The 27794-nt window shown below is 44.0% G+C and overlaps 1 protein-coding gene across 1 annotated transcript; it reads right to left on the bottom strand.

Annotated features, from left to right (window-relative positions):
- Nucleotides 1–612: 612 nt before the first annotated feature.
- Nucleotides 613–27760, bottom strand: rph3ab (rabphilin 3A homolog (mouse), b). The gene is made up of 19 exons (XM_049579934.1): nt 27492–27760; nt 11866–11955; nt 11739–11750; nt 11498–11623; nt 11219–11348; nt 10967–11050; nt 10710–10881; nt 10433–10471; nt 8605–8790; nt 8184–8366; nt 5312–5391; nt 5091–5165; nt 4536–4645; nt 4281–4407; nt 4134–4190; nt 3866–4020; nt 3087–3168; nt 2851–2947; nt 613–2759 (listed from the first exon to the last, which is right to left on the bottom strand). Exons 2-19 carry the CDS (start codon nt 11937–11939, stop codon nt 2629–2631), a joined length of 1920 nt encoding a protein of 639 aa, XP_049435891.1. The 5' UTR covers nt 11940–11955; nt 27492–27760; the 3' UTR covers nt 613–2628.
- Between the last annotated feature and the right edge of the window lie 34 nt (nt 27761–27794).

Genomic DNA, 27794 nt, shown 5'->3' with positions numbered 1-27794 from the left:
CTCATTTTTTCCCAGGAATGCGCGTGCGTGTGGTCTGAGTCAGAACACATGCACTGTAACCTTAATCGCTTTCATCTTAAATTCTATATGCAAAAAAGGTATTTTGGAGGATTTTGAAAGTTATAAATTTCAAGTCTGAACAAACTAATCAGTGCACACACTTGTCTGAGTGACGTATATCTGGTTTTGTGCACTTTATAAAACCCTGAGAACGTCACTGTCCTGATTGTGACTTAATCTAGGTGGAGACTTTGCATGGGGCCATGTCTACACCTGGATAAGACAAAACACTACGGAGCTGTCATAACCTGTTCAAACTGTTGGTCACACACACCTGTTAAGGTGTGGCAAAGTTGAGATATGGTTTGGTGGCATACCCACACAATAGTTTCATGAACACCATGCCACCCAAGCCTTCACCAGGATACACCCCTCTTTATACCCTATAGACTGTGCTCTTCAGCTGCTGTCTTCATTCAGTCACAGTTGTCTAACTTGTCAGATTCATAATGTAGCTCCCTTTTCCATTGACTTTATCTTCTGTGATGGTCTGCAGGTTATCACGGTCACACCTTGACTCTAATCACGAGCCCTCACACACAGGATGCTTGTCAGTTTTCATTAGATTTTATTGATCTGTGTAAACTCTCTGCAAAATCTTTACATGCAAAGTTATTTGCAAACATACATATTTTTCCAGTGCATGCACTATCTATGTACAAATACAGATAAACCGAGAAACATTCCACTGAACCGGCAGAATCAAGTAGCCTAGAGACAACCATGGGTGTAGCTCAGAGAGAAGCCTGTTAAACAGAAAAATAATAATATTTTTTTGTGTTGATCATCATCTGATGATCACTGTAGCTGAAGTAGCACAACATATGACAGTGTGTGATGCTACCGGTGGGTGTTTGAATCACTGCCACAGGGGGTTAGAGAGGGCTGTGCAGAGAGAACAAGACACTGGAGAGATCTGGATGTGTATGTACAAAAATGTGTCATTCAAAGAGCGAGATTCATCTCAATATCTGCTACTGATAGTGTCGGACAAAGTCTTTTGATGATGTGCTCAGTTGATTATCAGCCTATCCTGTGGATGCTATCGGACCACGTTAATCAGATTACACCATAGTCACCATAGTCATGCAGAATATGGCCTCTTTTATATAAAGTATTAACAGGAATGTTTATGGGGAAGAAGTGTAAACATTAATGGAATTACAATAGCATTAGTTTCTTACAAAGTATATATATCTTGAACCACAAGACATTTCATGCATAGGATTTTTTGTTTTCCTGTTTATTTTGACATTGGAATAACTTGCAAACAGCTGTATAAATTTGAGGTCATTCCCCTTTGTAAGGTGTGCTTTCCTTGGTTTGCTGTGATTAGTGTACAAAGCATCGAATGATTTAAGGGCGGGGCTTAGGGGTAAGAGGGCCCTGCTTTGTGCAAAGGGTGCAGTGGGGTAAAAAGCGGGCTGCCCCAGGCACGCCAGTCACAAGCACAGTCAGTGCATGCAGGTAAAGCTGACATAACCTGTTCCAACATTTCTCTTTACATAAGCGGAGCAGCCAATATTTGCAAGGGGGAACTTGTAAGAGACCTGACCATGTGCATTCAGTGTAAACACTACAGTAGAAAACCTCTGAGGTGTCAGAGCGAACCACGAGCTTCAGAAGAGTGGAGGTAGCAGGAGGCAAATCCTGCCAATCCTCACCAAGAAACTAAGATAAAAACAGAGAAATTATAAATTCTGTTCACGTTTCAGTTTCTCTAACCACACAGTTAATACTTCCCACAAATCATAATTCACAGCTTGAATAACTATACATAAAACTCCTAACGTTTAACTAGGTGTGCTATAATTTTAAATCACAAATTAACAGCAACTGATGAGAGATTCATCTAGCTCATGGTCCACTGACTTATGAATCATCTGTCTATCAGATGTCTATCCTAACCTGAGCAATGTATCAGTATGTAAACATTTCTTCATGGAAATATACAATATGTTCAGGACAGGTGGGCACAGTTGAAGTATCTGAAGGCGAAGCTGTGTGTTTTCTTATGTCTGTGGCTTGGCATGCTTATACAGTTCCAAGTGTTACACTACAGCATGACGTGATTGCACGAGAAAAAAAACAAAACCCTGACAGCCTAATAAATTTCAGGCACAAGCTCGATCGAGGATTTTATGACTTTAAACGATGGTTTTTGACCTCGGATGCCATAACATATTGCTTTTCTAGTTCTGTGCCAGTGCAGTTCATTTTCTTTAGCACGTCAAGTTCAGCACACTACAGTATATAACATCACTGACAGGCATGATGGTCCTTGTGCAGCTGTTAGTTCACAGATATCTTGGTTATAGTAGTGAAATCTCTAATTCATTTATGCCATGATTTGTCCCAGAGGCAGATAAAGTATCAGCACAGGCAGAGGAATTGTTAATAATAAGGGGACAGAGTATAGTACATCAGGGGAAAGGAAGTGAGTTAGCCTGTGTGATGGTCAGGTAGTGAACGAATAGATAACACAAAAAAATAGAAAACAAAGTGCATTAGGAGATGAATGCAAACCAAGTAGGGAGGTGTCAGCTCATGCTGTGAGGAGGCAAGTGGTTAATCACTAGCAACGTGATTATCGTTATACAAGGTGTGCCAGCGCTCAATCTTCTTGTCCTTGTTCTTCAGACACTCGTACCAGTGCTTCAGCCTCTCGCCTTTGGCAGTTATACCCAGCTGACACCCACCTGTCAGGAAGGAAATGACGTGTGAGAGGCAGGCATTGGTGAGCAGGTGACTTTTATTTCATCAGGGTAATGATACGTGTCAGATATTTACCGATGTAGTCGTTGGACTTCCCGATATCATAATCCCACACAGAGATATCTAAAGTCTTCTTGGCCAGCTCACTGTGTTTGATTTCATAGCCAAATTCCTGAAATTTGATCCAGACATTAATTCATCACTTTCAAAGCCACTTCCATTTTACTTTAATACTCAAGTTTCAAAGAATGTTAAGACAATGGCAGAATTTTTAATGATTGCAGCCCTTCACCTTGAACTCTCTTACAAACCTCATTAAACTCTGGGTTTAAAGTTCTCTTTTTGATTTGTGTTTTGCACTTGGCCTTCTTCCCCATGTCAGGTTTCAGACATCTGTAAAAATTTTATAGAGTTGAGAGTTAGTTATTGCCAGACTTAGGAGCTTGGCCCCACAGGTTAAATCAGAGGTCACGAGCCTGGGCTTTATCCTTGACCCAGACTTAAATTTAAAATCCCACATAAAGAAAGTGACTGAAACAGCTTTCATTCATTTAAGAAGTACTGCAAAGGTATGGCCGTTCCTATCCCAACAAGATGCCAAAAAAACTGTTCAGGCATTTATTTTCAAGTTAGGCAACTGTAACGTTCTCTTCACTGGTCTTCCAAAACAATCCATTGATAAACTACAATTTATTCAGAACCCTAAAATTCCTACCTGAGGCCATAAGGGATGCAAGCTCTGTGAACATTATCCAGCATTGCCTTTAACTACCTGTCACTTTCCTTTGTTTTATTTTTACCTTTTGCACACTTTCTCCATAGCACTGCTTGTTTTTATCTCACACATATTTTTAGCGCACCAGTTGTTGCTATGTGCTGCCTCTTTTGTTTGTTATTCATGTGATTGCTTGGTTTTATCGAGCAGTATTTGCCCCTCTTGTAATTTGCCTGTTTTTCTTCTCTTGTTCCTTCTGCATATTGTAAAGCACTTTGAGCCCCTGTATATAGGACTCTATAGAATATAAATTTGTACCATTTCTAGGGGCACACATTTACAGTCTAAACATATGCATCATCCTGCTCTACCTACATTTTGACATATGGGTCGGAGTAGCCATTAGCATCCATTGCAGCCAAGTGAACGCAGCGCACGACACCCACAAGGAGACGGCTCTGCTGGGAGCTGTACATGAGTGAGATCAGAATCCGGCCACGCTCCTCTACCTCTCCACCATCTTTCCCTGGCTGAGACAGAGCAGAGAGAGGGGGAAATAGTTCAGTAGTTCTCATGATAAGATTTGGATGAAACTCTTGAGGAATCTGTCACGTTCAGACATGCTTGGAAATTAAAGCATTGCCTCATCTTCGTAGAGAGAGATGCCTCTGGCTCCCCCCGCTGCTGCAGTTCTCTTTGTCTGTTGGGTGGGGTGAGATTACAGCTGGTCAATAAGAGATCTACATGAGGAGAAGAAAGCATTGTTTGAATGCAATTGACTTGCACTCACAGGGATGACTCTCTCGAGACACACGTTGAAGTTTTTCTTCGTGTTCATCTTCAGTTTCTTCAGTGCCACTCGAGTTTCCCCAATAAACTCATTATGCCCGAATTTGTCCTCATCACAAACAGACAGCCTGAGGAAATCAAAGAGGGTATGAATCATATTAATCTGTTCCACTTTTAAAAGAGTCAACCAAGGGCACTTGAAGTTTGACACATGAACAGAGGGATTTAAAGTTTGACTCTGATGTGAAGTATCCACCTGAGGGTCTTGCGCTGCATGTCCTCATCTGTCAGGCCATGGTAGGTGAGCGTCTCATTCCACGTGGGGTTGCGGGTGTTCCTCAAAGTCTTTGTGCGCAGCTTGTTAGACTGATAGATGCACGTTAGATCAAAAAACGGAAATTGAAATATCTCAAGGCATGTTATTGCAACTCAAGATCTCACACATCTGACAGTTTCATCACAGGGAGAATCTACATAGCGCTGCTTCCCACCAAAAGATGTTTATGCAGCTCAAACATGTTCATTCACCACTACAGCACAGTATAATTACAATATCCTAACAATTTACCTTCACAGCAACTTTTACTTAATTTAAAAATGTGTCAATATCTATTTGTTGACATCACCCCCATGCCGATTCATGATTTTGTCAATTCAGACCACAAGGTGTCAGACTTGAGCTAGCAGAAATGCCTGTCATCAAACCACGGGGGTCTAAAATCACCACCCTTTTTTGTGCTTAGCAGGATGTCAAGGTAATACATCTTTTAAAGGAAGTAAAAGCTTAATGTGGGAGAGGTGCGTATTTTACCTTACTAGCCCCTGGCAGCAGATGTAGTTTGATATAAGGATCTGCCAGTCCATTTGAGTCCATGGGCTTCAGTCCCTGAGGAGAAATGGAGCACCACATCCATCATATCGTCATGAACAGCGCAGAGCAATTAAGCTTAAGTGCCATTCAGGAGCTTTTTAACATAAACCACTTCATTGTCATTGTCCCTTTGTGTGTGAGAATGGGGAGAATAGTGGTACCTTTGCTCTGATGATGCAGCAGTGGAGGCTGTTGCTTTCCTGTTCATAGAGCAGACTGAACTCTAGAGAGCCCAGAGTGGCTGAAAGAGACCCAGACCAGTCATTAGATTAGACTACAGAGAGACAGCAAGTCTGTTTTTGAATAATTGAGAGTATAAATACGGGGAAAATTTCTCTTGTAATTAAACAACATTCAACTTGTGAATTGAAGTGAGAATAAGTACCAGCCCAGAACAGACAGACACAGACACAAAAATACATAATTTTCCTCTTACCTGTAGTGCTATTTATAAATTTAGATTGTTTTTGGGGTGAGTTGCCAAGTGTTGGAGAAATCAATCAAAATATAATGGAACTAGATAGCACTTACGTCCACTTACTCAAGATAATCCACAGAGCTTGTTGTGACCTATTTTATATAGGAACTATTTTCTTTCTACCAAACCACACCTGCCGACTGTATCACTGTGCAAAAGGAAACGTGCATCTACTGCTAGCTCACCTGGCACCACTGAGCTAGCTAACGTTACAGCTCAGCCAAGGAAGCCATTAATGTTTACAGCTGGTGCTGTCCAAGTTTGTCCAGCAAACACTGACACATTGAATGGCTGTTGTTTGAACAACCAATCAAGACATCCTGTTATGGTTAAAAAAAAGTTCCAAAATGAACATTGTGGCGACGTCTGCAATTTAAGCTGACCAACAGTTGGACATACCTCCTGGGCGTACTAGCAACATTAAAAAATACGTTAACATGAACAAATAATGAACGGTGACTCACACAGGACTCTCCTGAGGGAAAGTCCTGTGCTTGATCCCTTCATTCACTACAACCTCCTCTCTCTACATGGACTTTGTGGCTCTTTATCTTATGTCACCTGACTTTCTGGCATATAGACCTGAAGGCTACATCTCCCATGTGCGATCAAAGACAGTTTGAATATAGACTTGCAGCTCTCACAACTACCACAGGCCAAAAAACGATGTCACAGGAATATAATTCACATTTAGATATCCATTTATGGCATAAACCTGTTTTTTGTATTTAAAAAAATGGACGTTGAATGACACTAGTCTTTAGCCATCTATGGACACCACAGTGTGGCTGTCTGATCACAACCACACAATTGAGTTTATAATAACATGTTGTATTAAAAAACAAAGATACATGAATTTGCTTTTTTCATAGCAATATATGATCGATATTTCCTGGTTCGTAAAACTGGACCATTATCAGACTTGCAATCAACTTTCCCATCTGATTGTTCATCTCATGACCATGTTGCACTTTTTGATGTCCGAGTGCGACCATTTTTGGCCAGGGACATGACATCACTGTCTGGCTAATGTTTTCTGGGTACAAGCATGAGCCTCTTGTCCATAAGTAGATGCACCCTTCTTTCTGCACGGTGATATGCATTATATACAAGAGAAAGCAGACATCTCTATGGCCGATATCCCAATACTTGGCAGCTCACACCAAAATCAATCTAGACTGATAAATAGCAATACAGGTAAGAGGAAAAATGTGTATTTTTGATTTTGGGATGAACCGTCATGAACCTTAAAGTAAACAGCAGAAAAATCTCATTACAAAGCAGGGGCATATAATATGAAAGGAATCAAATAAACACTCAAGTCTCAAAGGAAGAAAATCAGAAAATAAGGTTCTGGACTGAAATGCTGCCCACACACATTTTCTTTGGAGGAGTTTCATTGCCTAGCATTGCTGTTGGGGGACAAAATGATCAAATGTCATTTGTTAATTTTTCTCATTTAACTGTGTAACTTTTCTGGGCAGAGATTCACCACCAACTTGCTGCTCCAAAGGCACAAAGATCTCCCCACAGAACTTGGAGTTTAAAGCCATAAAAATAAGCAACACTAGCTCATCCATCTGTATCTAATGATCAGATGTTGTTTTGGATTTAAATGGTTTTACATCAAGGCGCACTCTTGTGGAGACCAGACCTCAAATTATTATTCCACTGAACATACAATATGTATCTTTTATTAAGCTGAAACAACCAGGAAATTTAAATCAACAGTACTGAGGAAGTTATAACTAGCCGAGCGAGTGAAACCAGTTAGCGCCACAGGACCGAACTGTTAATACCCCCACATCTCTGTGGACAACGGGCACATGAAACCACTGCTATTTCTGCCATTTCCCATCCCAACACAGGGGATTGGATCAAACACAAGGGGAATCTTTATCCTGTTAGCCCTGTTGTATCTCAAATTATTTGCACAGCTCCATATTCCCGGACCTCAATAAAATAAATTAACACCCAATCCCCCAGAGAGAGAATAAAGGCCGCTTGACGCTGCAGGCGCAGAACATGAATGGCATGGCACCATTCTCATCATTAAAACAGGATGTGGGATATATGGAAAAAAAAGTACGACCACATAGCTTATGTATCACTATTGACTTAGTGATTCACATCTTCCTCTGCTTCGGTTCCTCGGATATTGATTATCATGCTTCTACAACATATGGCGCTTATCATTTGTCATTTTCTACCCAGTTCAATAGAAGCTGCCAGAATGATGCTTCCTGTTTGCTGGGACTACTGGGCAATTTATAGATATGAATTATTACCAGCAGACTAAAAGGCAGAAATCAAGCATCAGCACGGTATGACTAAGAATCCCTCAGGGGAGCAGAGATGGTGCCAAATTGTCATCAACACCCAATACTGTATGATGAATATGTTTGCTTTATTATAAGAAACAACACCCATCTGATGTTATTTACCTTAAATGAATGACAAGAAATCACTCGTGTCAAACTGTACACGAGGTGAGATTAAACTGGATGCATCAGCTACCTCACTCTACAAGAAGAGTGAGCAGATGGTGTACTCACTGGCTTCATCAGAGTCATAGTCATTTGCCTCCTCCTCCTCCTCGGCTCTGGGAGGTTGCTGCCGAGCGGGAGGAGCGCTGTAGGCAGCGGGCTGCCTCCTGTCCTCTCTTGCTGCAGGAGGCGCTCTCTGCTCTGGAGGAGCCACACCGGAGGAGTAAGCCCCTCCATCTCCTGCCGCTGAACCTGGAACCACATTCAGACATCTGAGACTACACAAAATAACACAGCTAGGGATGGAATATTTGGTTAATGCTTGGGACTCTTCAGACAGGACAATAAGAAAACAGTGGCAGATCTTGCACATTCGGGCAAGCTTCCCCTACACCCCACCCCACCCCAATTTTATCATTATCTCCGCCTCTGGTGGCGTCCTAGGTGGCTATTTATATCCCCTATAGAAAGATCTAGTACTGTCTCTCACCCTGCTGGGCCATGGTGGCTGATGCAGCAGGCTGTGGTCTGGAGCTCTGGACTGGCACCATCTTTTTCATCACCACTGGGCTGTCCTGCCCCGCCTCTTCAGGGCCAACCCCGCCTGTGGCCATGCGCGCAACGGATGGTTTAGGGGCCACAGGTGGGTAACCAGCACGGCCCTGTGGCTCTGGTCCTAAAAATAAGCATGAATAGCATAATACAGTAAACACACAGTCACACACACTATACATTGGGGAGACGTGCATAATCACAGCACTTCAGGCTCCTACTGCAGTGGAATCTGTAATACTCCGTAGTCTCTCTGGATACTTTTGATGTTGCAGCTTTTTCGTTGCAAAGGCATTGACCTACATACAGTACAACAAGCTGTGGCAGCCAACTACTGTACATGCAGCAGCTATATGGTTTGACTGCCTGCTCGAACCTCTGTTTAATGGGAGAATCATATTGCTCAGGTAATCACGCTGAAGGTGTGAAATGATACAATGTGACCCATCATGCCAGCACCACCTGGAGGCTCACCCCATGTCACAGCATGCACCTTCCGACAGCTTAATTGAGCTCTCATCCCCCTCCTCAGCAACAGTGGGCGGCACTGCCAAATTTGGGAAGCAGATAAAAGGTTTGAAAAGAGCAATGAGCGGCAGGGTTGCAAGAAGATTCGTGTACAGATGCTGATCTAGTGAGACTGAAGAGGTGGCACTTTGAAAAATAGTTTTAAAAAAAAGTTTTTTAACTGAAATTAAAATTTATATGTAGCCTATGTATGTATGTAAATGTGTATGCATATGTTTGTTTTGACTTGCCTAATTATCTGGTCAAAATTGTAATTACCAACAAGACCATATTTGAATTGATTTATGTTCCTGTAGAGACAGCAGACAGCTGATGTGTAGGAGCTACCAATGACTCAGCATGTATTAAATACATGTTAAATAACAAGCTAGGCTATATTGCTAATAGCCAATGCATGGTAGACTTGTTGAGAAAAAAAAGCAGTGGGACTCCTTGTACTTATCTTTGTAGTCTACACAGTATGGCGTCCTACTGTCAGTAGCACACCATGGACATTGACAGCACGTCTCTGAGCAACAGGCCACGAGACATCAGTCTGCCATGGGAAACGCCCACCCAGAGGCTTAGCCCCCAGGAACAGTGCCGGGCTTCGAAGCCAATTTTACACAGTGGCCAAACCATGGAATTACAACTTCTGGGTCCATCATTTGATGCCATTTGGCCCCAAAACACTTTCCCATGGACTTACATTGTGAAATAGATGTCTTGAAATCAGTGGCTACATTGTTTTGAATGTCACAACCCCTGCGAGGATCCATTCAGGCCGCTAACATTTCTAAAGACTAGAAGAGCCGTACGAGTAAATCATTTTATCCCATTCAAGTTAGTGGAGCGCTAAACTGGAAGTGAGTAGCTTGGCTGGCGAAAGTCTGTACTGCACTTGATCTATGAGCCCCACGATGCAGAAGACCTGGGTAATTTCATGCCATTGAAATCAAGCTCTTTTGGCTTTCTGCGCCACTGAGCAACTTTCATGGGAATATACAGGGCCCCGCATTCAACGATGCAGAATGCAGTATGCAAAAATGGTTTCAACCCATTTTGAAAATATCCTGTTTTGAAAAATGGAAAATTATCCATGATAGCTGTAGAATTTTGTTTATTTACTTCAATTCAAATTTCTGTTCAACTTTTAAAAACAGCAGGCAGCACTGTTGAGAAATGGAAACCCCAAAAGCAGCTCGGACAGTTTGGCAGATCGTTTTTTAAAGATTTCTAGATACTGAAAAATTGAATACCTGAAACTTGCTGCTCAGAAGCAGGAGCCTGGCTCTGACCTGAGAGAGACACAATCATTAGACTCACAAGTCAGTCTTTAGACGCTTTGCTTAACTAAAGGTGGAGATCTCTGATTGTCTGGTGGCGAGACTACACAATGATAAACACAATCAATTGTTTGAAGCAACAAACTTTCAGGTCAATCAAAACTTATGATAAGGACCACCATGTTGTCTAATGTAAAAATTCTGAATGACTGAAAAAGACTGCAGACTGAGGCTGAAGGTGCAAATCTACCTGGTGGTTGTGGCTGAGTTACTTCCTGCCTGGGCTTAGAGGCTGGTGGCACCTTGGGCTCTGCTGGCTCCTGGGCACTTGTTGCCGCACTTGGTTTAGATAATGGCATCGGTGATGGCAGGAAATGCTTAGGAAATCCTTTAAAGAACCAGGCACCAGACCTCTTCCACACCTAAAAAAACAGACATAAATGTGTTACAGGCTTTTCTAACAGACAATTTAATTATTTTATCTGTGTTCTGGTGTACAGCACTCACCTCTCGCTGTTCTCTGCAGATCTTGCATAGCCACACAGCACGTGGCCGACTGCTACACTGTGTGCCACACTTGGTACACATGTTCTACACGACAGGAGAAAATAAAGATTTTCAGCTGTTCGCCATTTACAATGTAATTACAAATACATAGCTCATAGACCATGACCTATTGTGTTCTCTCAACTTCTGTGTGAACTGCAGCAGGGGAGCAGGTTTGTGTGCCTTTTAATAATTGGCTGACTCATTACCTACCTTTTTGCAGTCCTCACACACCACTGAGTTGACCCCAGGTGAACCCAGCTGCTCCCCGCACAGCAAACAGCGGGACTGTCCATCCCCACACACAGTCTTTTTCATGTCGTCCAGGCGGTTTATCAAGCGCCTGCAGCAGCACAGGGTGAAATCTTATTTAAAATACCGTCGTTAATCATCCCAGTTCCAAATGTATGCATGTCATCAATCTAAACAGGTGATTTTGTTTTTATATATGTAGATATTAGGGAAACTGCTGCATGTTTTATGATCTCTCACCCAATTCTCTCCTGCTCCATGGCCTCCATTTTCTCAGCACGGGCAATCACACTGTTTATTATCTCTTTCTCTTCATCTGTCAGGTCTGGACCAGGACCAGGGCCTGGCTGCATGGTCCAGTTGCCCCTGTAAAGCCAAACATATTCCCCAGCTGAGATTATGCTGCTAAATCATATCCTATTACACATCTGCATACACATTATGCAGATAAGTGAGGTGGAGTAGGGGTTTGTCTACTTACTGCTCTTTATCACTGTGTCACAGATCACACATCAGAGGGATGCAGGTGAAACAAAGGAGACAGTATAGGGTTGGTAGACTCATAGAGAAGCTTGACAATACGAATGTGTTCTGACATTCACGCTTACCTTGCGTGCATGGTCCTCTGCCTGTCGTTGGACCCCCAGCGATCCGAGCCGCTGCTCATCACAGTGTCCGTCATGCTGCACTGTCACAGTCTGCAGGTGCACAGACAGAAAGACAGAGATGGATTCAGCATGAAACAGTCCAACAAACTTAAACTAGTGTCATGAAAAGGTGCCAGCTCTTTAATAAGGGCTCTTTATTTGGGTGGGAATTAATTTATTTCTTAAAAGTTTGACTTGTGTCCAACTTATGTGTGTTGAGTCCACACTTTTAGCTCCCCTCTATCCTTATCTCATGCTTATGCAGCACTGACTATACCGCTGCCATGGGCTGCTCTCATCAAAAGGGATACTGCGCACAAATTTGTGAGTCACAACAGTGCTGACCTTAAATTGGCAAGTCACCAGATACACTTCCTTTAATTGCTACACAGTGATGCAGGGCTAAATAAAAGGTAGATAATGATCACCTCACAGTGGTGACAACCAGAAGCCAAACAAATAGCAAATCAATCAATCATAGTTTTCAGAGAGGTAATGATCTCTTATTCCTCTCATCTACTTGTTTCCTATGAGTTTATATATTAAAGACACAGTTCGGATTTTTTGAAGTCGGGTTGCATGAGGCACTAATTCATATTCAGTGTATTATCTACAGCAGATTGCGTTCGGCACGCCCACAGACAGGAGTACCGTGGAGGAAGTTAAGCCACATGATGCTGTGGATGGAGGCAGCAGCAAAATGCATTTTAGACACCTAAAAAAATATCAATATAAGTTTAAGTGTAGCTATATTTGGAATATTTTCACCACTTTGCCTTGCCATCAAACAGTCATTTCCTTTTTTTTTTTTTTTTTTTCTTTTTTTTTTACCAAAGTGTGTCAGGGGGAAAGTAAGGAAACAAGCAAGGGGGAGGGGGTAGGTGCTTAAGTCCTGAGTTATATAGTGACAGTGCATGCGGAGAAGAAGGAGGAAAAACAAACAAATGAACAAACAAACGAAAGAAAGAAAAAAAACAGGGGAGAAACAGGCAGTGTAGCTGATGTATTGTAGCCTTGAGGTGGTTGTGCTTCATGCAGATTATCAAAAATAAACATATACATGTCTACTATACTGTACTGAAAAACAAAAACAAAAGAGAAGTCTATACTGAACACCAAAAATGTGAGAGTCTTGGTGGAGGGGGAAAGCCCGATTGCAGAGAAGAGTTGCCAGCGCGGTGTGGTAGGTCTGAGACGCAAGTGGGCCCCTTTGGAGTGATCCCATCGGTTCTTTGCGATGCGTCACGGAGCTGAAGTATTGAACATGCATGCGTGTATTTGAACCCTCCCAATGTGTTTATGAAAACCATCACCAGGGTCCAGGGCCAGCCCTGCGGGGGAAGGGGGGCGGTATGGCATCCCAAGAACGCAGGAGCTCCCAGACCCCAAGACCAGGGAGCCGCAGAGGCAGCAGGACACCACGCAGGCCCAAGGACCCAGGGCGGCGAAGGCCGGCACCCCCAGAGAGCTAGAGACACACCCCAGACAGGCGGGGCAGGAGAGCCCGCCCACCCACCGCCCGACGCGGACCGCCCCCACCACCCCCAACCACCACCCGCAGCAGAGGGCCCATAAACCACAGCCGGTCAGGAGGCAGAACCCCGGCAGGAACCCACAGAGCCCCCAGGGCGCCACCCGGCCCACCCGCCACGGGGCCGCGGGACCCCCCGGACACCGGGAATCCAGCCAAACCACCATGATGTAAATGGGCTCCCTGGCTTCAACCCTCAGCCCAGGAGGGCCGGGCCCCACTAGCCATGCCATGCGTATCTACAGTGTGTGTAGACCCACCACCCCCCCTCTTACTATGATTCTCCGATCCCTGACGGAGAAACATTAACCCTACACCGTGAATGTGAATGTGAGTGCCCATAAGTGTGATGTGGTGCATTAAAATTGAGGGACATAGGAGACAGGTGGGGGCAAGGCTGATGGCTACAGCCCACTGCTGTCCTGCAGCCCGTGCAGCCATAAGGCACCTGGAACCTGTTCCCATCTGTCCCCCAAAATGTAGGTGTATGTGGTGCTTTAAAATTGGAGAACAGATAAGGATGGGCCGGGGGGCAGCATGGAGGGCTACCGGACACCACTGTCCCATAGCCTGCCCCATCATGTAGCCCCCCAATCCATCCGTGGTCCGCACCTCGAAGAGTGAGTGTATGTGGTGCATTAAAACTGTGCAATGTGTGGTGAGTGAACTAAATGTGGTTTAGGAGGCCAGGCCAGTGTAGGCCCGCCCGAGGGCCGGAGGAATGGATGGGAGGGGCTGCAGGTGGCACCAACCAGACCCGGCGCCGCGAGGCCCCAGCACCCATGGACAGCGGGCCAGGCGGGCCCCAGGGAAACCCAACGGGCCCCCTCCTAACCCCGCCCCACTGGCAACTGCAGTGGCAGGCCCCCGCAGTGGTCCCGACCTGGGCCACACCGCCCGTAGCAAATCGGCCCCCAGCAGAAGGGCAAGGCGCACCACCAGGGTGCACGGACGACGGGCACCCCCCAGCCCCCCCGAACCCCGACGCGCAGGAGCACAGACCAACCCGCAACCCCGCCAGTACCCCCCCAGACCGCCACAGACCCAAGGCCGGACCCCCAGCCCATCCGACCCGCCCCCCACCGGCGGCCGCACACCAACGGGCAGGCCCACACTGCGCAGCACCAGAACACCCCCCGCGGCAGCACCCACCCCCCACGCCAGGCCCCCCAACCCAGGGGAGGACCCCGGGCCCACCCGAGGCCGGGAGGGAGGAGCAGGGAGGGACGGGGAGAGGGGGGAGGGAGGAGGGAGGGGGAAGGGCAGGAGCGGAGCGAAGGGGGGGGGGAGGAGGAGCCCACCCACCCCGCACCACCAGGGGCGGAAACAGCCCCCCAGGGGGGACCGGCCACGCCGCCCCAGGCCCAGGGAGCACGAGGAGACCCCGCCCCCCCCAGGCACACAGGGCGAGCAGTCCAGACGCATCCGCTCCCAGGGGAAACCGCCCGGCCCCGCAATCCCCCACAGAGCTAGGGAGCAGGCCCGGATTCAAAGGGAAGAAGGTGCACCTAACACATGCTTAAGACCTTGAGTTCTGATGAACCGCTGTGGTATATTGTGGTGAGAGAGATAGAGGGATTAGGGGTTACATCATTAACAAAAACACGTTACATATTACACAACAGTCTTTCTTGAATTGTAATATTTATATGTACAGGTGGCATATGCTCACAGGCTGAGTAGCACTATACAGACATGTTTAGTGAGTGAATAAATGGTGACCATTTTTCTGTAAAGTATGTTAATTGGTTTCTAGCAGATATTTTCTCCAGCGAAATATGTTCTACAAGGAGATTCAGCCAATGTTTGATGTTGAGGGTCTGTTTATCTTTCCAGTTGACTAGGATTGTTTTCTTGGCGATGGCGAGAGCTACAAGAAGAGAGTTGCAGTGGCTGTTTGGGAGGTCAATTGTCATCAGGTCACCAATTAAGCACAGGTTGGGAGATAATGGGATCCTGCAGTCCAAAATGGAGGAGAGTTTTTGAGTGACTGTAGACCAGAAGTGCTGGACGGGTGAACATAACCAGAGTGCATGAAAGTAGGTGTCTGCAGTGTTCTGAGTACACTGAGTGCATGTGTCAGATTGACTAAAGCCCATTCTATTCATCTTTTGTTGGGTGATGTGTGTTCTGTGGAGTACTTTAAATTGGATAAGTTGTATATTAGTGTGTCTTGTCATCTTAAATGTATTTTTGCATATCTGAGTCCAGAAGTCAGGGTCCGGTGATACACCCAGGTCTTTTTCCCATTTTAAAGTTGGTAAATGTATAGAACTGGTCTTTGACAGTAATTTATAAATCTTAGAAAGGTTCTTCTTATTGCTCGGAGAAAGCTTTGTAATATGTTTGGCAAATTCTGGTGTCTGCAAAGTGTCCTGAGGCGCTGGAATTCTCCTCTTGATTGTTTTTATCAATTGTAAATATTGTAGAAAATTGCCATTTCTTATTTCAAAAGTTTGAAATAAGTTTGTGTATGTCATAAGTATATTGTCTTGGAAAAGGTGATGGAGATGAGTTACTCCTTCATCTCCCATGTGCTAAAATGGAGAGGTCTTTTGTCAATTTCAAAATCCGGGTTGTGCCAAATTGGAGAGAGCAAGCAAGGTTCTATCGGAGAGTTTGTGATTTCTAGTGTTTTCCACCAGGCTGATAGGGTGGAAGCAATCATTGGGTTCTTAAAACAGTTATGATGTCTGAGTGTAGTGGTGATAAACGGGAGGTCAGAGAGTCTTATATTGTTGCAGTCCGCCTGTTCTAATTCGAGCCAGGAGTTGTAGTCTTCGTTAGGATATAACCATTTCAATAGATATTGTAGCTGGTTAGCTAAATAGTAATGTTTAAAGTTAGGAGCGTCTAATCCCCTTCCAATTTGTTTTTCTGAAGGGTGCTTAGGCTAATTTTTGCTGTCTTGTTCTTTGAGTAGAATTTTGTAATTGCAGAATCTAATGACAGGAACCATTTTGATGTGGGTGTGAATGGAATCATGGAAAAAAGATAGTTAATTTGGGGTAGAATTTTCATTTTAACTGTGGCTATTCGTCCCAGGAGGGAGATGGGAAGATTATTCCAGCGCTTCAGGTCACCACAGATCTTATCTAGCAGCGGGCTGAAGTTCAGGTGGACCAGGTCTGATAGTTTGGGTGAAATATTTATGCCTAGATATCTTATGTTGCCCACAGGGAGAGAAAATTTTTGGTCTGCAGGATTCCAAGAGTTCTCCGTTATTGGCATTATTGTCGATTTGGACCAGTTGATGGAGTAGTCCGAAAGTTTCGAGAAATGTGTTATGAGATTAAATACTTTATGTAAAGACGATTTCGGTTCTTGTAGATAAAGTAAAATGTCGTCGGCATATAGATTAATTTTATGTTCTGAATTGGTGGAATGGATACCTATGATCTTGCTGTTCTGACGGACTGCTATAGCCAATGGTTCGATGAATATTGCAAACAGTAGAGGCGAGAGTGGGCACCCTTGTCTGGTTCCTCTCTGCAAAATGAAGCTTTTAGATGTGATCCCGTTGGTGGTGACTGTGGCCTTAGGGGAATTGTATAAGGCTGAAACCCACTGGATAAATGACTCTCCAAAGCCAAATCCACTCAGGGTGGCGAATAGGTGGCGAATAGGCGAATCAAACAGTCATTTCCAATTGGGAACTGAACCCGTTATCTATGCTCTCTTCAAAGCCACCAGACTCCTTTGACAAAAATGACAACTTTACCTTTCAGAACACTGAAGCTGCTGGTCTACCACTGCCTCAACCAGCTAGTCTGTTTGTGTAATTGTGTGACTTTGGTGTCTAAAATGGTTAGTTCGGATTCACTAACTCACACAATAACACTAACTAACCTATCGAGGCAGTGGTAGACCAGCAGCTCCAGTGTTCTGCAAGGTAAAATTACTGTTTCTGTCAAAGGGGTCTGGTGGCTTTGAAGAGAGATTATAATGGCTTCAGTTCCCTGTCAGAAAGGGCTGCCTGAAGGGAAGGTAAAGCGGTAAAGATAATCTAAATATAGCGTATACTTAAACGGGTATTAATTTTTAATGGTGGCTAAAATACATTTTGCTGCTGCCCCAGTCTACAGCCGTATATCGTTTGCTTCTGTGGCGTTACTCCTGCCTGCTTCTCCAAACTGGGGTTGTGCTGACCGCCATCTACTGTTGGTAATACACTGACTATGGACAACCTACTTAAATAAAAAAAAAATCCAAACTATCCTTTCAAGCCTGAAATAGCAACAAAATATAAGCTACCAGTGGTAATGTAAGCACATTTCCTGGTGCCAAATGTACAGCCTAATCAGTATGATCTCCTCCTGCCAAGCATGCTTTATCAAATTCTTTCCACAGACATATTTAAGCAAATAAATGGACACAGGAAAACATTCCAACACTGCATAACACAAACACATAGAATCTGTTAAATACAAGCTTAAACTATGCTTGGTTTTCACAGGAGGTGGAGTTGCTTAGTGTGAGTATTGCAAAGACAACAAAGCAAGTCCTCCTGTATATGATGCCAAAGTGGATGGTGAAGTGTCTTCCAGTCTGCGACTCCACACATATCAAAGAAACAGATGGTTCCATATAGCAGGAGTGGCTCGATTATGCTACGATACAGGAGGAGGAGGAGGTGAGTGTATACTGACAAGGATGACTAAGAGTCTTTGTCTCCAGCATTTGGATTGTTCACGGCGTGTTGGTTGAAGCTGAGGTTTTCATCCAAAGTGATGTACGTGTATTTACAGTGCTCAACCGCTTTTAGTGTTTTTCAGGGGATGCTGGTGGGATGGGTGTGTGGTCAGGTGTTTGTAAGATCTGACGGGAAGTGACTGTCACTCCGTGCGGTGAAATGGGGACTGGATTGTTTGCAGGACGGCTGTGTCATCGAAGTATTTGAAGCACACGATGACAGGAGAAAAGCCTTTGCAGTGGTTTGTGTGCATGATGCAGGCTGAGAACACAGCCCAGTGCTAATGATGACGGGGGAAACAGTGAGTTGTCAGCTGTTTCTTTTTTTCTTTTTGTTTTGCCTACAATGGCCTCATCCATATGACACGCTGGCAGTGTAATTGTAATTGAATCTCAGAGTGACATGGTAAAGACGATACAAAGATGTCAACAGAAATCAGAGGCAAGTGCCTGTGGGCAAAGTCTACTCAGTGTGTGTATGTGCGTGTGTGTGTTTGTGTGTGTGTGTGGGGGCCCCGTGCAATTGACTTGGGGCTACTTCAAGCCTCTGCCAGACAATACATAGAGTGATGCTGCAGCAGCCACAGGCCGGAGCAAACAGCAGTGTATGTCCTGAGGGGAAGTACCAGCAGTCAGAGAAGACCAGCAGGCTCCGACAAAAAAAGGAGCAACAAGAGGATCTGAAAGCCTCTCTGAAGCCTCAAATGTCAAGAGTTATGATGGTGCAGGATGGGGAGAGTGCAGGTACTGTATTGAAGCAATATAGTAAGGAATGCATAATGATAAGGCTAAAAGGAAAATCAATCAATTTCACTTGTCTTTAGCTTTTCACAGCAGTTAAACTCCAGCACTATAGAAGCTTGGATAAGTGAAAGGGAGTGAAAGGGAGGGGTGCGCCTCTGTCTCCCTCATTCAGCTGCTCATATTATGCTGCGTAACGTCAGGCTACATACCTTTTGAGCTCTAATCTGTTGCTGCACTGCCTGCGGGATTCACAGAATAACAACAAATTCGCTGTGCTATCAATAGACACTCTGGGTGTGGGCTTTTCCCTCTGATGCTGCTGCATCCAGCCAACAGTGGCAACAAGGTCTTCAGGGAGCATTTGTCGTTTTCCACGTCTCAGCAGCAGTCTGACGGCTCAGACATCTCTCTGTACTGTACAGCATATATCATATACAGCGAGTCTCTCAAGCGTGGCCCTCCTTCACTTGCCAAAATGAATTATCCCACTTTTGTCTAACATGATTGTCCTGGAGAGGTGGATGGAGAGAGACAGATGGGAGGATGGGCAGTCAGGCTTGGGCTGGGTAATCACTGACTCAGACAAGTCAGCTCTGTGGCGCTGGGGAGAGATGTTACTGCATCACAGAAGTGGACTCTTTGCCGAGGTGACAGTCCAATTAGCATGCAGGAGATGGTCTGAAGGATCATGTACACACTTTTCTCATAAAGACCTGTCACTACAGGCTTTGATGCTTCAAACATAGAAAAGTGCAGCTTGGTTTCACCTACCGTGCAGTATTCAGAAATGCATCTGAGGCCAATTATAATGGACTGTCGCGACCAAAATGTCATACTGAGCCTTGTTACTCTGCAGTTATGACATCACTGTGGCCCTCAGAGTGTCATTCTCTATGCTCTAGAGGTTATAAATGCAACTAATCTGCGTCATCTGTGACTTGGTGCCACAGTCATCTTGTACGTGTTTTCCTCCCATATCAGATGACTCAGTCAGGTGGTGAATCTTCTCTGGGGAGCAGCAGATATTTTCCTGTTTTTCTCTCCTAAAATGTCACCAAGCCTCCACGATGTGACGATGCTTTCAGACGTGGCGGTGGTGGAAAGTGATGCCAGGAACTGTGCAGGCGACCGCACAACAGTGTCTACAAATACAACAATATACCAATAGTATCAGATCATGTGTGAGATGACAACAGGAAAAGACCGGAGGGAGAGCATCGACTCAAGCTAGTCATCTGCCCGATCATCATAAGTCATCCACTCAGCAGGATCTCTCCTGAGTAGAGTTTCATATGGGGGTGGAGAGGACCAATATAGAAACCCGTGTCTCCTCCTCAGGGCCTGAGAGGATAGTCAATACAAATCTGCATCTGTACATCTTCAGGGGATATATGCATACGTAACTCCTGCAGCACACCCTACACATTTAACATCCATTTTTAGAAACACAGCCATGCATTCTTCTTGGATACTTAAATGCACAGCATGAGTAACTAGTTTTAAGTGTTGTGCACAGATTAATGTTATGTGACTTTCAATAGCAGGTGTATGACTCATTACTGCAGAACATATGGCTAGAAAAAGGAGTAGACTGGAATAATAGTGCCTTGTTATGGTCAACAGCCCGTCCTTTTTTTTCAATATTTTGGTACTTGCCTGTGGAAAGAAGAGCTGAGGAAAGCAGGGAGAGTGACAACGAGGCAGCAGGACATTGATGGATTGATCCAACATGGATCATAATGGATACAGCACTGAGAGCTTCAGGGCAGGGGAGGTAGAGGGAAGAGAGTCATCTCCTTTGTACTGAGATCAGCAAAAACAATGCATAAAAGCAATGTTTTAATAGTTGAATGCAGTCTTAAAAGCAATTATTACTGCATTCAGCGCTTGAAGGGCAGTCCCTTGGCTTGGAGTGTGGCTTTGTTGACTTCACCTTTTTTAATAACATATTTAACTATTGTTTTACACCCTGCTTGGTGTCCTATTTGTAAATGTATTGATTGTACTGACACTGAAACAAGACTTGGTACTGCACTTGAATTCCAGGTCAACAATTCCCTTGCTATCCTCCAAGAAGGACATTTCTTAAATGGGTTAATGAGAATCAGAGATCAATGCAAAGCCCCACAATTGGTTTCACTTTAATTTATCTTTCATCAGGCCTCCAATTCGTATTTCCATGCCTTGGGCTTAAACTTACTTAGGTATAATGAATGTCGCCCTAAAGCCTCACTGTAGTAACTGCAACCAAATCATTCACCAACAACCCTCACCATCAAACCAATGCAGAGTCCCTGTGGGCCTAGATCAGCACTTTTCTCCAAAACCTTTTCCGAGGAGTTGGTGCTAAATAGAGGTCAGAGTTGATATTCATGTCAGCATAGCATATCCACCCTACCAACGATTTAATGATCCTGGTGATACCATACACATTTTTTTAGTTTGCTGTGACCATTAATGTTTTATCAGCTTTAACACACTGCTTTTTTTCTATTTAAGACCCGACTGCAACCTAGAAACATTTTTTTTTTGCTGCAAGAAACTCGCTCAGCTCTACCATTTTTTAAGCTTGGCCATTACTTGGCTTCTACCTCCTTGTGTGACTTTATATGCAGAATTTATCACGTGAAATCAATGCAATGCTAAAAGAATTCATCTTTCCAAAAAATAATTATTGTTGAATGTTTGGTATAAAATGAATGTGATACTGTGTCTTGCTGCCAATGATTTAAAAATACAGTACATATATTTCCATCTTAAATGGTAAAAGCTGCATAAAATAGATGGGTTAAAGAAGAGAAGGAAAATAACATATTTCATTGCATCCTAATTTTTCTTCCTCTACCATCTGGCTTGGCGGTAACTCAGATAGTTTTATGTATTATGAAACACAACACAGCCTGAGATCCTCAGACAGGAGAATCTTGGCTGGTCTACAGTTTCGACACAAGTCCTGTGGTGATCTGGGACTGACTTAGGAAGGAAGGACTACAAAAAGAAAAATTTTTTCTCTTTTAAATCTTTTATTCACTCACATCTATAAATACAGATTTAATTGAGAGAGAATCTGAAGTCAAATTTACCAATATAAAATTCTTTGGGATAGACGGAAGGCAATATTAAATCAAGATAAACATCATTCCCAACCACACTGCTATCTCAACTTAGAAAGCAACATCTTATTCATAATTCTAAGCACAAGACTTGTATGATTGAGAACTGAATACTAAAAGAGATGTAAAACAAATTTACATCTACTCATGGAAAACGACTGTGAAGCCCACTAATGAGTACTGCTATATTATTGTTGAGTTATGAGTCATCTTCAGACCTTCACTGAAGTGTTAAAAAAAAAAAAAAACATGAACGAGTTGACAATACCTTGACTCACACGTAGGCTACATGTCATCAAAAAGTACAACCAGCTGCTCCTTCACACTTTGTGGTGACACATGTGGGCTGGTGGTAGGTGGCTCTAATGTCAAGAAGAAATTCAAGGTCTGTGCAGACAGTTTTTCTACACAATAAAATGTGCAATCTTATAACTGGCACCACCACACAGCTGACCAGGCCATAAATACAAGTAGTATACTCGATGATTGGAGTACATCAAATCTAAAGGGTTTTGCAGCCCAGATGCCTGAAAAAAACTGTTCATTGTACGTCTGCAAACCATGGATTTGTTATACCGTGCGTTACATATGTATGAGACGGCTGCCAAGGAGCAGACAGCAGCAGACTACTGTTTGAGACCAACTAAAGCTGGTGATTTTTACCAGTTAGGGACATGTCCAACCGTATGTGTAGTGATATAAGCAGGTATTTTGTAATAAGAGTTTGGGACATGTCCATCTGTGCTTGTAGTGACAAAAATGGGTGATTTTAATAACCGTTTGAGACGTGTCCATCCTGTGTAGCGACAAAAGTGGTTGATTTTTAACAACAGTTTGGGACATCTTCAGCAGTATGTGTAGTGAGGAGAGCTGGTATTTTGTAATGAGAGTTCGGGACGTGTCCTGCGATGTTTGTAGCAACAAAAGTGAGTGATTTTTGACAACAATTTGGGACATGTCCAGCTGTGTTTGTAGCGACAAAAGCAGCTTATTTTTTATTTTATTTTTGCCTTTAATTGATAGAAAAGCCAAGCGTGAAGTGGAGAGAGAGAGAGAGAGGGAATGACATGCAGCAAAGGGCCACAGGCTGGAATCGAACCCAGGCCACTGCGGCAACAGCCTTGTACATGGGGCGCCTGCTCTATCCACTAAGCTGCCGACGCCCCAAAAGCAAGTGATTTTTAATGACAGTTCAGCACACGTCCAGCTGTGTTTGTTGTGACAAAAGCAGGTGATTTTTAACGACAGCTCAGGACATGTCCAGCTGTGTTTGTAGCAATAAAAGCAGATCATTTTAATGACAGTTTAGCACATGTCCAGCTGTGTTTGTAGCGACAAAAGCAAGTGATTTATAACGACAGTTCAGAACATGTTCAGCCATGTGTAGTGACGAAAGCAGTTGTTTCTTGCAGCAGTTCAAGACATGTCCAATCATATGTGTAGCGATTAAAGGTGGTATATTGTAATGAACGTTTGGGACATGACCGGCCGTGTTTGTAGCGACAAATGAGGGTATTTTAAGCCAAAACATGATGTTTTCCTAAACCTAACCAAGTGGTTATTGCGCCCAAACCTAACCACACATTAACCACAGCATTCTCACAACATAAAATTGAAAACTGAAGGGCAAAGTTTCAACGTATCTTCTACATATGAAACATATCCATGGTTTGCCAAAACGGACAATGCCAACATTTATTCTGACGATTGGGTTGGGTTATGAGCAATAATTGACTTTCTGGTAAATGGATTGTTTTTTTTTTAATATTTGGTCTTATAAAGTAACTCTTTTCAGTATTCAGCTGCTGATGTCTAATGCTCACACACCAGGCATGCAGGGCGAGTGGGGAGACAGGGTAGAAAGGACCAAATAAACACGAGGTAGCCACCCACTCCCAGTTGCATGGCACAACTCCATCCATCCCCCATAAAGGGACTGTGAGCTGCCAGCATAGCAACACACTGAGGCCTGGACCTGGGCAGGATTGTAAAGCACTGCACCAAGAAACTCTCCGCTGCAGGAGGAAAACATCACTCAGCATTTCTTAATTATTTACAACTCCCACCCACCATTGCTTTTCACTCTATGTAAAAGTCCCCTCTTTAAGGCATTAGTGCACACTTTATGTACTTGGACAGTATCTCAGACATCATGTACTTAACAGTGGATTCAAGGAGAAAGAGATCACAGAGCTTCAGACAGATTGAGAACATAATTCAGCTCTATTTTGGGAAACAAGGATGTTTGTTGGTCTTTTAGGTCTGAGGTGTCGACAAATTAGCCATGTTTTCAGACAGACAGTGGCGCTGACAGGGACCATCTGTGGAACCACCTGTGAGGGCTCTTCACCCCTCAAATGTGAGAGCTAGCAATGTTTCAAATACGCACTCTAGGCAGGCATGGCTCCAGGTCCCGCATCGCTGGAGAACAAACAGGAAAGACCATCCAGTGACCAACAAGCTACCGTGCTGTCATCCTGCTATCACTGTTGGCCCTGTCCAACACCTCGACGGGGTGGGCGCTGTGTTTTTCATTCTTAAATCAACATACCGAAATAGCATCCATATCCTATATGTCTCATTTTCCAGTAATCATCCTCAAATGAAGCAGAAAAAGAGTCTGCTGACCCACATTTTCTCAGACATTTTGATGTAATTCAGAGACTTCTTTTGTCCAGGCCTTATTTTAGAACTACGGAAGTAAACGGTTATCGGACATGGAGCACTCAATTAACTGCAAGAGCCTGCAGTTAAGTCTCAAATTTGCTTGGCTGATGGTGATTCATCCCAGTATGCCCCAGAGGTAAGAGGTGGGACTTTGAGAACTGTCTGCTGATGCATTGGCCAGTCATGCTCCTTCAATTTCCTCCCATCTTATCTCGGGGAAACAAGTACCACCAGACAGGGGCATTAAATCAGCGCGGTAAAGGTCTGTTGTAATGACACTATGTGTCTTACTTGCTACTAACCAGAACTGACCTGCAGCTGGTGGTCTGCTGAGATATGGTTCTTTACATATAAAGAAACAAGTCAGATCTCCTATTAATCCATGAATCTGTGTCTTTGTTGCTCTGCTTTGAAAGGTCTGGCACGGTTCAGCTTCTGGATATCTGACCCTCCCTCTTGTCCTACCAGCAAACTAGCAGGTACAATGCCCCCGGGTGCTTTTAGCAGATCTCTGTTGGCAAATAAGAGCATGTTCTAGTCTGGAAAGGATGTAACAATAAGAATAAGCTTTGGCCCAACTTCTGAGACAAAAAACTGTGTTGAGAAGCTTGGCTATGTGACTTTAAATGCATTTATTTAGACATCACTCTGAGTCTCTGGGGCAAGAGAGCATCACTGCAGCTATACACAGAGGCGATTCTAATCAGCTAAATGTGTCGGAGATTATAAATGGTAGTGGACAGAAGCATTGCATATAGAGAGGCTGGTGATTCGACTACAGCCCGATTCTGTTTTGGATTTCTAACTCCTTGCCCTCTTGGGGGAACTTTGCTTAAAGGCCACATTAATTACAACTGTCTTTTCCAATATGCCACAGTGTTTAGGCAGATCTAATCACCAGTTTCAGAGAGGATAGTGAATCGATTCTTATCCACCGCTCTGATGAGAATTTGAAGATGAAGCCACTCCCTTCTGAAGCTCGGCCACAAACGGCAGAATAATCTCTCTCACAAACATATTTTAATAATTTGCTCGAAGGCAAAGCACGGAAACAAATATTTAGAGTATAACGTGTGATTTGGGTTCCAAGCTGCGTGTATGGATTGTGAAGAGCACAGAGGAACATAGAGTCATGCACCTTTACCAACTGTGGCCATGGTAACGGCAAGATCAGAAGACGAGAATCAGAATGATTAAAAGCTGTGCGTGTGTGTCCACCAGTCTATGTGTTTGTAGTACCTGTGCCAAATTTAAAATCCCATGCAGAATGCGGTCACAGTTGTAATAGTGTCGGTGGATCATCTCTTGTATCATTAGATGTAGTTGCAATTTGTCAGAAATGATGCATCTTGCAAGGGTGGTTCTTAACAGTCATGGTTGAAAAGACAGCAGAGCAAGACAAGCTGAAGACATGGGATTATGGGTACAGTCGCCCTTGTATCCTTCAGCTTTAAATTATGCAGTTAGCGTGCAGAGCACTTACTTCATTCCTCCATCTATTTTCACCTTTTCCCCTAACACCCATGTTTCCTCGTGCTCTCCATCTCTCGTTTTCCTTTGTTTCACGTGCTATGAAACAATTTTCCCCCTTTCTCTCCTTGTCTAATTTCTCTGGACAGAAAACAGTGGGCTGGCAGAGAGACAGATAAAATACAGAGAGAGAGGTACCAGCAGAAGGGTGTCGTCCAATCACTACTGTGGCTGCTCATGTGAGAGGAGGCAGCTGCAGATATCTCTCAGACCCGTTCATTCAGTCTTTTCTCCCCTCCCCCATTTAATCCCCATGCTTCAGGTCTGTAGGAGGAGTTGGAGATGGTGGAACTGAGAGGCGGATGCCCAGCTTCTCTTTTCTGTCCACCTTCCATATTAACACCAGAAGCAACGGTCCAATAAGTCTGTTTACAACATGCTCTGCTCTGACCCACTAACTGTAATAACCCATGGGTGCAGGATGAGATAACATCACAACAAGTAGGCGACTGATTCACTTGTCCTGTGGCACAGCTGGAGTTGAGAGCTGCCCTGCCCACATCAGCATTTGAAGGCATCTCTGATGTTTTCCTCCTAGTCTGCAGGCACATCTAGACCCAGTGTGCGCTCCTAAAAATCCTGCAGCAACGCCCAGGGACCGCAACCACACAATCTCCCACATGACTTACCAGGTCTGTTTGCTTATGTCAGATCTAGAACAAGAAAACGATGTTGCAGGAGTACAGCCAGCCAGCAGCCTTGTTTTAATACACCTTAAAGGGGGTTCAGCAAAGCCTACCAAGCCACACCAAGAGTTATATTCATCGGCCATTCATGAATAAACTGAGTAAATAATCACAACACCAATGCATGCTGTAGTAAATCAATGTAACAAATAAGTAGGTAATCAGCTCTACCACCACCTCTGCATGTATCATACAATCTGCTGCAGAGCAATGTTTTCAGTAAGACATGTTTTCCCTAAAACAAAGGAATCAGTCAAATGTTCATTTACATAATTTACCTCACATAGGTTAATTAGCAGCAGCTCCATGAATACTGAGTTGCACTGCACACAAATGTTTCTTTTTCATTCAGATGACTCAGTAAGTAACAGGCTCATGAAGACAAAACGTGTTCCATCAAATTAATAAATACAAGCAATAAAATCTGTTCCCTCATAAGACATCATTTGCAGCCCCCCTCTCTCTCTCTCTCTCTCTGTTGTGAATGAAATGCTGCATTCATTCAACTTGTTAATGAGAAATTCTAACGCACTGAGTCACTGGCCAAACGCAATAACCTCACAGTGATGTGAGGTCGAGGGAGCAATGTTTAAAAAATCCTTCGAAGGAGATCATACAGCCTACCTGTGAATGCAGCCCTGCTCTCCTCTCCTCTCCTCTCTCGCAGGGAGCTGTCAGGGAATGATGCGGACTAAATTTCTGTGCAGCGCCTGGATACGACCACAGAGTCAGTCATTGCGCATGGTGCCTGTCACCGAAACCCGTGCTTTTATTTTTTTATTTCTGCCTGGAGGAGTAGCCTAGTCTGTTGCTGGAGGCAGAGCGGATCTCCACAATGCGTGGGAACTCGTATTCCACCCTGCGTGGAAGATGGAAAGCCCTTGGTACCCTGGGAAGGAAACCCCTGGATCTGAAGTGATAACACTG

This window comes from Epinephelus fuscoguttatus, linkage group LG6 (genome assembly GCF_011397635.1).
Source record: "Epinephelus fuscoguttatus linkage group LG6, E.fuscoguttatus.final_Chr_v1".
Classification (NCBI taxonomy): Eukaryota; Metazoa; Chordata; class Actinopteri; order Perciformes; family Serranidae; genus Epinephelus; species Epinephelus fuscoguttatus.
Note: the sequence above shows the minus strand (reverse complement) of the source record. Positions and strands in the feature narration are given on the sequence as shown.